Here is a 12,930-nt window from a genome sequence, read left to right as displayed (position 1 = left end):
GTGCAAATTGCCCCACTTGCTCCCCCCACACACACACAGGCGGCCCTGGGAAAAATAAACCTTCTGCATCTCAGCACAAACTCAGTTTTGAGAAAACTTCTTTACAAGGTATCACTGGTTCTCAGCATCAGCTAGTGCTAAAAGGCACTAAAGCTCATTAAAATAGTTGGACAAATATTTGTCTGTCAAAACTTTTTCTGGATCGAAAACTAGGGGTTTTTAAAAAGCAGAAAAAAAATCACAGATAATGTCTGCTTTCCTTCAAAATTTGTTGTGTTTTTTTTTTAATTGAAACGCTGAAATTAGTCTGCCAAAACCTGAATATGGTCTGGGGTTTCAGAAGTGTGTGGCCAAATATTTGCTGCTTGCTGTGTCTGATTGTTCAAAGAAACAATAAAAAAATTCTGCTTAAAAAAAATCCAAAAACTTTTGAACCACCTCAGCTTGTGACCAAATGCCTTAGCCCATCCAGTCAGAGATTTTTCCAGGTTTCTGATTCTCTCTCTGCTGGCTTCCTTGACTCATATCTGTCTCCATAACTTTGGGTTCATTTAGGTTAGAATATAAGAACAGCCATACTGGGTCAAACCAAAGGTCCATCCAGCCCAGTTTCCTGTCTACTGACAATGGCCAATGCCAAGTGCCCCAGAGGGAGTGAACCTAACAGGTAATGATCAAGTGATCTCTCTCCTGCCATCCATCTCCATCCTCTGACAAACAGAGTCTAGGGACACCATTCCTTACCCATCCTGGCTAATAGCCATTAATGGACTTAATCTCCACGCATCTATCTGTTTTCTAGAGACTGGCTCCATGGGGTCCCTCACAAACTGGAGATGGTTACTGTGGGTTTGTCTTTAGTATAGCTTATGTACATACTCCACGAACTGAGCATTTGAGCTTGTTCCAGAATCTGGGATGAGCCTATGTTGTGAAAACTGAAATGCTCAAAATAGCACATGCATGTGAATGGTCACAAGGTGCTAAAACTAAATTAAGCCAGGGGTTCTCAAACTGGGGGTCAGGTCCCCTCAAGGGGTCACGAGGTTATTACTGGGGGTCACAAGCTGTAAGCCTCCACCTCAAACCCCGCTTTGCCTCCAGCATTTATAATAGTGTTACATATATAAAAAAGTGTTTTAAATTTATAAAGGGGGGTGGGTCGCACTCAGAGGTTTGCTATGTGAAAGGGGTCACCAGTATAAAAGTCTGAGAACCACTGAATTAACCCCTCTGGAGCCTCAGGGAATGCAGGGGAAGGGGGGTCTCTCTTGGTAGGGTTAGGAAGGATATTGCTCTTCTCAAGTGATCCCTCCCCCAGTGGCTAATTTTAAATGAAGTTACCCTCCCCTGACATGAATCTCCCTATGGCACTGAAATTAAATATAGACTATAATTTGGCATTTGAGAAGTGAACGGGATGGTAGCCCTAACTGAAAAGCTGACAGCTTGGCTCTTCTGCAAGCCTCAAACTGCTGAATGAGCTTTAGGGTAGGGAAGGCTGTGCCTCCCAAACAGCCTGGCCCTGCCCCTTATCCGACCCACACTCACTTCCTGCCCCCTGACTGCCCACCCCCCTCAGAATCTCCAACCCATCCTGCTCCTTGTCCCCTCACCGTCCCCTACAGACCCCACCCCCAACCACCACCCTGCTCCCTGTCCCCTGACTGCCCCGACCCCTATCCACCCCCCTGCTGAGTCCTGACAGACCCCGGAACGCCCACAATCCAATCCCCCCATTCCCTGTCCCCTGACCGCCCCCTCACCTCTGCCCCTTCCCTGTCCCCTGACTGTCCCTGGAACTTCCTGCCCCTTACACCCAGCTCCCCACTCACCCGGAGCCTCAGCGCATCCAGCAGCATCCCTGAACAGCTGCAGCGTGGCTCCGGCTGGGGGCCTGAGCTCTGCCCCTCTCAGAGCCGCGTGGTAAGGAGGCGCGGCTGCAAGCTCCACACCGAGCAGAGCTCAGGCCCCCGCACCAGAGCCACGCTGCAGCTGTTCAGGGACGCTGCTGATTGCGCTGAGGCTCCAGGAAATGGGCAGAGATGGGGTCGGGTCAGCCTGGGGCCGGGGAGGGAGCCTCAGCCATTCTCATGGGGGCCCCTGCGGAGCCCGGGGCAAATTTCCCCACTTGCCCCCCTCCGGGCAGCCCTGGCACTACTTCCTGCTGGCACAATTGCTTGAACTCACCTTTATTTGCCCTTTTTCCACATTCAGGATGGTCACCATGTTGAAAAATATTTGAGCCAGGGACTGCCATATTAAGTTTGTACAGGACCTTGCACCTTTAGCTTTGTTGGGGCCTCTAAGCACTACTGGAATACAAACTCGGCTGTTAGATGATTTGCATCCACACCCCCTGTGGGTACAAACCACGGAATACAAACTGTATCAAGACACCTTGCTAATGGGGTAGTTTGTAGAAGAGTTGCTGCTCAATAAGGTTTTTAAGACAATCCACAAAAGGCACTGAAACACTTAAAAAAACTAGGCTAGTTCCAACAGTGTTTGAAAACAGTTGACCCCAAATGGTTCCACTTTAGCAGGGTTCTGGCTCCAATTTCACAATGAATGAGAGAGTGAAGGGGAGGAGACTGCGAAAGACAAGAGAAAGGAGTCAGTCATTGGAGTGCAGACTGTGTGGATCTGACTATTCAGTTATTTGACCTGTAGGCTGGGTCTCCCAATGCAGCCAACAAGAATCTAGAGTTTCAACCTTTTGCCAATGAGCTTGGCCTCTTGTCAACTTAATACAACAGTTGAGACTAAATGCCTCAATGTCCTTCATAAACCCTCCCCACCGGACACACGATCCTCTTATAACCTCAGAGTCCTCTTCAACTCCCCTCTTCCCCCCATCCCCTCTGCTGCTCCCATCCAGGAGAATCTAGTCCACATCTCCTCCTCCAAAATATTTCACCTTTTCTCTGTCTGCACAGCTAAAAACTCTTCCCGACCCTAGTCATCTGTCCCTAGGGTATATACCCTTTCCCTGTGTGGCCTCCCCAACCACCATCTTAGCAATGGCTGCATGGACTGGAGGGGGCTAAGATCTTCCTAGCCAGTTCTTCAGGCCATATCAGCCCCGTTCAATTCCCTCTACTGGCTCCTTCCTCACTACACTAAGTTCAAAATTATTTCTAATCACCTTCAAAGGCACGACTTAGTTCTGCCCATTCTCTCTTACTGATCCTCCTTATTCCTTCACTCAGTTAATAATGCCAACCTCAAGGCCCCATATCAGACTCCTGAGCTTTCTTCCAAGCTTGGCCCTACACATGGAACATCCTTCCTGAGCTGGTCCACAAATGCCCTCCCCTCCACACGCTCCCTACCCATCTCCTTCATTGGGTCATATCTGGCATTAGTTTGTGAGCGCCTAAGGGAAGAGATCAGGCATTTTTAAACACAAAGTGGAAGTTTTATGGTGCTCAAGACTCAGGAATAGTTCCAATCGAGAAAGACATTTCTCCTTAAAACAAAATGGTATTTAGACTAAAAGACTTTAAATTTTGTTTTTAAATTAACAGATGCCTGTCCTACTTTTCTACTCTAGAGAGGTCAATGCTCCCACAAGACTTTTGACACACAGGGAATGGGAAGGAGACATTTATAAATACTCCTCTCTAGGAGTTTACAAACACAAGCGCTCATTTTAATTAGACCTCATCATCTGCCAGTTCAAAGGGACTCTGTCATGGGACTACAAGGCAAGTTAGGATTTATTTTTAACTTAGTGCAAAACCGTTGCTTAGACACTCACAAGAGAAAATGTACCAAATCTGATTGGAAGGTGGAATTTAAAATTGCTTCTCCCCACCCTTGCTCAGAAAAGGCCATGTCTATATCAAAGCAAGAGACATGCTAGGAGCGCTCTGGCACCTTTTCCCAAGCCATGCCCTACCTAGCAGAGTAAGGCTAAATCCTCACCTTCCTATTGGGAGGGGCAGGGTGTGGAGTGCAAAGCAGAGCTGGCTGCAAATATATCCCAAGAGACCACCCGCTGGAGTGGGGCAACTTAGCTTCAAGCAGGTGCACACATGGGTGAAATTCATCTGCATCCACAGATCCAACCACTTAAGTAGTGCACAGACCTTGATTTCAAGGCAACGTTCTAGTCATTTTGGGTATGTCCACCTACAATCAGACACCTCTGGCTGGCCTGTGCCAGCTGACTCGGAGGGCTGTTTAACTGCAGTATACACATGCTGAAGACAGAGCAGGATTCTGCACTTATAGCATTGTTGGGGTTTTTTTTAGAATTATATTGACAAACTTTCATTCTATTCTAGTCATGCTCTTCTGCATTGTAGTTCAATCTAGCTAGCCACAGCTGCAGCCAGCTTGCTTGTGACCCACTAGAAACAAGGCCAAAACTGGACCTTCCCCTACTCCTTTAGGCAAATCCATTCTAGGTGGGATTGTCAGAAATGCTCAACACCGGCCTAACTCTGCTTCCATGAAGTCATTGCTAAGAGTCCCATCCATTTCCATGGGAGCAGAATTAGGCCAAAGCAGAGTACTTATGAAAACCCCAGTCTGTGCACCTGTCACACAGTGCAAGCCTGTTGATTTCCCTATTATAACAAGGGCAGAAGTTGGCTCCTTGGCCAGGTCTACATGGTGATACTCAGGGCATGTCTACACTTACTTCCAGAACAATCGATCCAGCAGGGGTCAATTTATCGCATCTAGTGAAGACACGATAATGGACTGCCAAGCGCTGTCCCATCAACTCCTGTACTCTGGAGAGGCGGAGTCAATGGGGAAGCATTAGCAGTAGACCTACCGCAGTGAAGATACTGCAGTAAGTAGATCTAAGTATATTATTCACATAGGTGAAGTTGCGTAACTTAGATTGATCCCCCAGCGTAGACCAAGCCTCAGGAGAGCTCAGGCAAATCAGTAATGAATGGTATGAAGTCAATGCCCTGGCACTGGTGTGTTAAACACCCCATGTGGATGCTCTCTAACTTAATCGTCCTCCATACACTCCTATTTCCAGCTTTGTTCAAAAAAATCCAAAGATTAAATTACAGCAAATGAAGATCACTTTACTCCTGAGTAAAAGCATCCACGTGGTGGTTCTGATGCACTTTAACTTACATGCATGGACTCCAGGCCTTTAACTGGATTTGCCTTAGTCTTCCTGAGAGTCCTCATGTAGCCAAGCCCTTTGTCTCTTACAAACATGGGGCAGGAGATGCCCCATTTTCAAAGCTGTTGACAGACAACAGGGAACAAAGCCCAAAAGACACAATGGAATTTATCTGGAGATGTTCAAACATGATCCGTCTCAACTTTACAAAGGGAACTTTAGACTGCCCCATTCACGGAAACCTGATGGTTAGCCAGGAGCTCTCTTTAGCCTCTGTCTGCAGAGCCTGGGGAAGAGCTGCAAATTAGCATCTCCACCCTTCTCTGAGGATAAGGCTGAGTTAGAGGAGAGAGCAGTTTGAAATGGGCTTGGGTATTTTGCAGGCAGAGACGTTATTTTGGTAAAGGATCCCCAGGCCCTCCATGTCTGGAAGATCTTTTCACAGAAAGATTCACCAGTTCTTTTACCCTCCCTTTGATCACGTCAGATATTGAGCAGCATAACCTCTCCCGCTCTGGTTTGCTCCTGCTCTGGAGGTGCATGCGTGCGTTCATCTGGGAGCCGAAGTCAGCCTACAATGTAGGCAATACGGAACCTTGCTAAACTGTAGCTCATTAAGCTGCCAAGTTAGAGGCGTAGCTTTGTCATCTACAGAAGCATGGAGCAATGACATTCCACCACTGTGATGAGATAGGGCCAGCATGAGTGAGGTCACACTCTTCATGGAACAACACAGGAGCATCATTCAAAGTCCCTTCCACCCTCCCCCAGCAAACCAAAAGAGCATAATTCAATTGTTTTATCATGAGCCATTTCCAAGAGATATTCCTTCCTTTAGTTTCTTACCTTGGTTGAGATAGGTAAGGGTTTCTTCATGCAGCTTTACAGCAGGGGATGTGGCTGTGCAGAGAACATACTGAAATGGAGGCAGTTTGGTGTCACTCTCAGGAGACAGCTGGGGCTCCTCCTGTTTGAAGATCGGCAGTGCAAGGACATCACTGAAACATAGAATAAACACGTTTACTTACAGCAACCTAGAGGAACACAAGGCAAGAATCCAAATGTGAAATTCTCTCACTCTGGGCTTGTGGGTGATGATCCAACAGAGCAGATGAGATGGAGCGGACTTCTCATGCACAATGAGTTATACACACTGGAGCTGGAAGGTGTGAATTACAACTCTGGGTAGACATAAGAGCTAGTTCTGATCGAGCTTGTGTGCTAAAAATAGAAGTATAGCTGTGACATGGTGAGCTGTAGAAGGGGATAGCAGTCCCCATTACATACCTATGACCATGGTAGCTAGTCTCCCCACCCCCCAGCCCCACTGTGGCTACACTTCTATGTTTAGACCACTAGCTAAATTAGAGCTAGCACAGGTATGTCTCCTCAATCTGGAATTTACACCTTCCAGGTCTAGTGCAGCTATTTCCTCTTAGGGTACAAAGAGTTTGGCTTGCGCAGTGTAACAGTGCGTGGAGTCCCCCTGTTCAGTAAGTTAGTACCAGGCACACTTTAGCACATAGCATCAGTACAGTGGAAGGTCCTCAAGAATTACTTGAGTTGGTAAAAACTAGAGCTGGTTGAGAAGTGAGTTTTGTACCAGGGGAGCGATGGCGGGAAGTAGGTGTAATGATGAAAAGTAACATTGCAACAAAAGCGAAAAGCCTTTTGAAGAAAGTTTTGGGGTTTACATCCAAAAGCCTGAAAAAAAAAATCAGAGAAAGTAAAAGCAAGTCCTGGATGCACTCTAGTAAGAACATTGAGATGTGATTTTTTTTTTTTTAAGCGGAACTTGCTATCTACCCATCAAGGATTGCTTGATTAATTCAGCACAAAGCCACAGCCCCGTCTCTCAAAAGTAAGGCATCCTCCCTTGTGCCTACTAATCCCATCCATTTGCTCCTCACAGAAAAAAGCCTTCGCCCCATCAATCTATGCCCTTCCTCTAACTCTTCCCATGCCGCCACAAAACCATGTCTCTCCCTCCTACAATGTAGAGAGACTCCCTATAAACTGATCCCATCCTCCCAAAGCCAATCAGCTCACCCTCTGCTTGTCACTCCCTCAAAATTCAGCCTGCCCCACCCAACAATTGGTGTGACCGACTAACAACTCAGGGCTGGTCAGGGCATCTCAGGATAAAGGGTGTGGAGGCTGGGGGAGGCCTGGCCAGAGTTAAGCAATACAGTCGTAGGGTGTTGGGAACAAGCTTTCTTCCACAGCAATCCACAGTCACTCTGACGTACAGCCAGTTTATATGGCCTGTTGGGATGTGGATGCTTCATGCTACCATGTTAAATAGCTTCAGGATTTGGCCCATATTGAATAACATGCTTCTGTATGTACCATTTGCACCAGAAGATAGTGCTCAGCCTTGGAGTTCAGCTCAACACATTGTGGCTTGGTCCGGGGTTTTGTTCTAGCCCATCAGAGTCACCAGTCACCAGGATGGATCCAGATATCACAGCTTCTCCAAAATAGATCAGATCCAGCCATTTGGCCTAGGCCCCTCTCATATTCTAATTTAAAAGCCTTTAGAGTTTGAGCTGTGCACAGTATAGGGTCAGGTTCTGCCCTCAGATGCATCTGCACAACTCCCGTGGACTCAAATCTGACATCCTTTCCAAGTTCCATGCTGGCATAACTCTACCGACTTCAATGAAATCAATCTTGACGCGGTCGGAGAACAAAACAAAGCTCATACGCATTCAGAAAGCCCAAAGCATGACCAGCAAGGGCATCCCTACACTGCAGCTGAGGGCATGCTTCCCAGCACCGTCAACAGACGCGCCCGGAAAATAGTAGTGCGGATGCAGTAAGGCACAGGTGCAGTCTAATCACCCAAGCTCAGACATAGGGGGTCAAGCAGCTTTAGACTCAACAGCTAACCCAGGCTGCTACTTTTAGCATGCTAACTCAAGCATCCCCACCCAGGCTGAGGGGTTCTCTCCCAGCTGTAGTGTAGACATACCCTATGAAAACAGATCCCAGTGTTAGCAGCCTTATCTCACTATGCCTAAGTAAGAAGAATCACATCAGAGAAGCTGGGAAGACTAACACAGAACCCTACTTCTGTTCATTCTGTACTGTTTGTAAGACTACTAAAGCCTAACCCGACCACCTCCTGGCTCAGAGCAGAAATCTTTACAGCCACCTCTTGTCTCCACCGGGCACATGAAACCTCTTGACTTTCAAGTTATTGAGGCAGCAGCTGCATCCATTGCATTAATGCTTATTTTTTGATGCTTGTTTGTGCATATAACTGTCTAGACACATGGAAAGGAGCGCTGACATGCTCGCGCAGTAAGAGCATTAAGGAGTTTGCTCTGCCCATGCAGGTTAATGATCCACTTGTTGTTAGCGTTTAACTCTCAGCACTACAACCTTGGGGAGTTCTCTCCAGGCCATTAAATCAAATGGTATTCTGCAGTAAAGACTCAAAAGTTCCTGGTTCAAAAACAGTCACTCCTATTTATGGAGAAAAAGCTATAGAGCAGATCAAGCAAAGTGTGGGGAGAGTCAGGAGTTTTCTCATCTATAGCCACCATGAAAAAGTCCAGCCCCATTCGTTTCACTAGTATTAGACACTATCACAATTCTTATCTAACTGAAACACCAACTTTTTCCTATATGACGACTTATTACAGTAAAGAAGATCCAAATGCCTACAGATTAATTTTGAAAACATTATTTCGTCTACAGGGGCCTCATAATGCTTTCCACACTCATATATAGGAATCATTCTCAATTGAAATGCAGTCACCTCTGCTGCCCAGGAACACTTATTCATGCACTATCTACACAATGCCATGAGGATGCACATTGCTTTACAGAAAATATAACACATGGTCCCTGTTCAAAGGCTCTACAATCCAAGAGCCCGATTCTGCAAATGCAAACAGCCAGTGGGTCTATAATTAACAACTTTGGGCAAATGATACATTCCTTATGTGGCTGAAATGACACGGGTAAATGTAGGGAGGCAGAAGTCAAGTGGCTACAGTACATTCCATATATCATAGTCCAATTTAATTCCTCTAAACTTGCAAAGAGTGCTATAGGATGGTTAGTGACCACAAGCATTCAAGGACTCTTAATTTCATCTGAAAGGTTAGTGGAAAGTCTAATCATAAAAAACAATTGGGAAACTGCACAAAAAAGTACTATTGTATAGAAGTAAACAGAATTTTTATTCTCACAGGGCCTAATCCAAAACCCACTAACTAGAAGGTGCTTATGATCAGACCCACAAACAACATTTTACTTTACGGTATTTGGCACATAGTGTATCAAGAGTCTGGCAAAGAGACAAGGTTTTAGCAGCCGGTCAAGGACTGAGATCATATACGTGGCAGGTATATAAATTCAGGCATAGCAAACAGAACTGAACAAAGATTGTGAAGTGCTGTCCTATCTACCATTTTGGAAAGCAGTTTTTTCCATAATGAGGCTCCATAACAGTTCCCATCTTATTTCACACAGAACTTTTCGGCTAAAGTTTTCCAGGACTGGTCTCTGCCTGAGGTCAAATGCACTTACCATATATATATATATTTTGGAGGTGCAGGCAAGGAGTTTGTTGAACTGATTCCACCATTGGGAGAATAAGGAGAGTGAAACAAATAAACACTGTTCCCATGAGGAAGAATCAAGATTCTCCCCGCCCCACTCCAAAAAAAACCCCCCAATTTTAAGGCCAGTCTACACTAGAGACTTCTGTGCATATAGTTGGCCGTTAGCGATATGAACAGCACACCAGCAGAAGTCCTTAGTGCAGGCAGCTCTACATTTTTACCAGTATAGCTTGCTTCACTCACAGGGCATGATTTTACTCTAGTCTTTTTTGACGGAGACAGCTGAATCCACTCTAGGAAGGCTTTGCTGGAAAGTATTCCTAGACCAGTAAAGCACTCCATCTCCTAGTGTAGACCCCACTTCAGGTCCTGCTTGTACTGGGATTTTTGGTAGCATCATACTTACACCAAAATACACCCCCAGCGCAGATGGGTAGCACTGGGGTAAAAGAGGCATTGGGCTGATGTACTTTGATTGTCTACCAGAGTACCTCACACAAGACTCTTTTGCACAGCCGCAGTGTTTCTGCCTCAGAGATTGCACTGGTGGTATAGATACATCCATATAGGATGACCAGATGTCCTGATTTTATAGGGACAGTTCCAATATTTGGGACTTTTTCTTATAGTGTCCTATTACCTCCCACCCCCGTCCCAATTTTTCACACTTGCTATCTGGTCACCCTACATCCGTGTAGTTGTCTGTGCACCTTTTCCTAGTCTAGACAAGCCTCAACAAGTTTGGCAGAAAAGTAGCCCTCACCGAAAACAGGTGTCTTCAAATGTTCCAGTGCAAACTGGGGGTTTTATTGAACAGCGTTAGGAGGCATCCGAAGTCTTCGAGTTGTATACCATCACCCAGCACTGTACTAGGAGTGAATGGCATGCTCTCCATGTTCCCTAACAGCCAAGGCAGCCTGCACACTGTACCAACCCTTGGGTTGTTGCAGCCTGCTTCACCCATTTACCAGCTCCACATGGAGGGAGCTGGGCGACAGCCCCATTTAAGTTATTAATACACATACTTCGGGGGGCGAGAACATGTCATGTAGACAGTTTAAGACACTAGACCTTCATGGCAATGAAAAAGTGGCCTCTATGTAAGAGAAGGGGGGGAAGTTCACAATTTGAATACCGTTCCACTGGAGAACGAGGGATTTTGTACTTAAAGCATCCTATACATATAGGGACTAGAGTTCAAGAATGCATGTCTAGCAGCCTAAAGGAAGATATTACCAGGCTTGAGTGCTTAAATGGGCAAGCTGGATGTTCTCAGAGACAGCGATTACACAGAGATAGGCTTTGAAAATGACAAGCCATTTGGTTGTGAACCAGACTCTCTGCTGGTGTAAATCAGTAGTTATCCAGTTCCACTGACCTGTGCCATTTCCCACCAGCTGAAAGTCTTCCCTTATATATTTGAAACAATTTTCATAAACATTCAGCAAAGTCAAAAATGAAATTCCCAGTTGTCTATTAGAGGGGTGCAAATACGGGGTTCTTCGACATATATCGACATGCTGCAGCCTATATTGTTTAACTGCCCCTGTGTTTAAATTAGCAATTTAATTCAGTGTGACCCGTGTGAAAACAAGACAGGATATAACTGGTTTGGACAAGCTCCCAGCCAGACGCTGGAGCCAGTTAGCCATCCTCCAAAAAGAAAAACAGAAACATCTTATCCTGAGAAAATCTGAAGTCTTCCGAATTTCCAGTGCAGTATTTTCTACAGCCACTTGACAGTGCTTTGCAGAGAGTTGTAACGTCTCCCTTTGAAATGCTCTTGTTAAATCTCTGCAGAAGGCGGCAACCCTCAAGGGCACTCGTCCAAAGTTCAAAAACCAATCGTGTCTAATAAAGACCCTCTGAAGCGATTTAACTGCCAGCTCTGGCAAGAAGTGGGGAGATCCCAGCCCTCACCCCCAATTTAGCTTTCTATGACTCAAAGCCAAGGCTACACAAATTCCTTAAGCCTGTTCATAGTTACAGGCAGAAAAGGTGGGACCGTTTCCAAGGGAACCCAAAAAGAAGAAAGCTTACTAGGAAGTGGATTTCACCTGGAAACAGCACAAGACAGCTCAAAGTAAAAGCAACAACCCGGGAAGTTTACGGGCAGATTGGCCTCTCATTTATTCGGATTATACTGGTTTCACACCAATGTAACCCGAGTGACGTTCCTCCGGATCTACACCAGCCAAAGGAGATCCACGCGGTGTAGCTTTGCACGCCAATACCTCTGCCCCTCGCCCTCGCCGAGGGGATTTTTCTCTAGACAACGTGCGCTGGGATGGATGCTGGCCGCGCCAAGAGCCAGCGGCACACGCGGCGCTGCAGGGCAGTGAGGAAGCGCCAGCTGGGTGACAGGCTGGCGAGAATGGGACGCGGGGCCCCCAGCACAACGCAGCAGAAACACAGCGGGGGGGGGCGCCCCATCCTATAGCCCCCGCTACGCCTGAGCGCCCCCCAGCCGGAACGTGCTGTGGGGCAGCCTGCCCCTCGCCCCACGCTGCCCCAGGCAAAGGGCACCGGGCTCTCCAATGCGCCTGGAGCGCGCCAGCGCCCACCCTTCCCCGATGCGCTCCCCTTCTCCCCCGGCTTCTCTCTGCCCCTAGGGCAGCTGCCCTGCCGGTGAGCACCCAGCGCAGCGCCCGGAGCTGCACCCGGGCAGGGCGCCGGACTCACCGCAGGTAGCTGCCGGTGGAGTGCTGGTTGTAGTGCTCGGGCTGCGTGTGCCAGAACAGCATCTTGGGGAGCCCGGGGCAGCCAGGCGCCCAGCCTGGCACAGCGCGCACCGCTCCAGACCGCGGCCGCCCGCGCGGCTACCTGCGCTTTTATTGCCCAGCCTCGCAGCCTGCTAGTTAGCCGGGCCCTCCCCCTGCTCCTCCTCTCCGCGGCCCGGCCCGGGCGGCTCCCCCCGGGCCTGGCGCGGCGGGCGGGGCGTGCAGGTGAATGTACAGCGGCGTTTCCCTGGGGAAAGGGCAGGACAACTAATCCTATAGGTGGCCCACAGTAGAGGGGCAGGGCACCCAAACGTTCCCAAGAGAAGGGGGGGCAGGACACACAATCCCATAGGTGCCCCAGAGAAGAGGGGCAGGGCAGCCAATCCCACAAGTGACCCCGAGAAGGGGGGCAGGGCAGTCAATCCCATAGGTTCCCCAGAGAAGGGGGGCAGGGAAGCCAATCCCATAGGTTCCCCAGAGAAGGGGGGCAGGGCAGCCAATCCCATAGGTGCCCTGGGGAGAAGGGGCAGAGCTC

General features: G+C 47.8%; 1 protein-coding gene across 2 annotated transcripts in view; it reads right to left on the bottom strand.

Moving 5' to 3' along the window:
- Positions 1-12,450, bottom strand: part of TFCP2L1 (transcription factor CP2 like 1) — a 50,978-nt gene extending 38,528 nt beyond the window's left edge. The window contains exons 1-2 of one of the 2 annotated variants that reach the window (XM_050917096.1): positions 12,358-12,450; positions 5,945-6,096 (exon numbers count right to left, since the gene is read on the bottom strand). In XM_050917096.1, the coding sequence (XP_050773053.1) occupies positions 5,945-6,096; positions 12,358-12,419 (214 nt within the window). In that variant the 5' untranslated portion in view covers positions 12,420-12,450. Of the gene's footprint in view, positions 1-5,944; positions 6,097-12,357 lie in introns of those variants that run through there. The other variant, XM_050917097.1, reaches the window with a different exon arrangement.
- Between the last annotated feature and the right edge of the window lie 480 nt (positions 12,451-12,930).

This window comes from Gopherus flavomarginatus, chromosome 10 (assembly GCF_025201925.1).
Source record: "Gopherus flavomarginatus isolate rGopFla2 chromosome 10, rGopFla2.mat.asm, whole genome shotgun sequence".
Classification (NCBI taxonomy): domain Eukaryota; kingdom Metazoa; phylum Chordata; order Testudines; family Testudinidae; genus Gopherus; species Gopherus flavomarginatus.
This window is presented reverse-complemented; position numbering and strand designations above follow the sequence as displayed.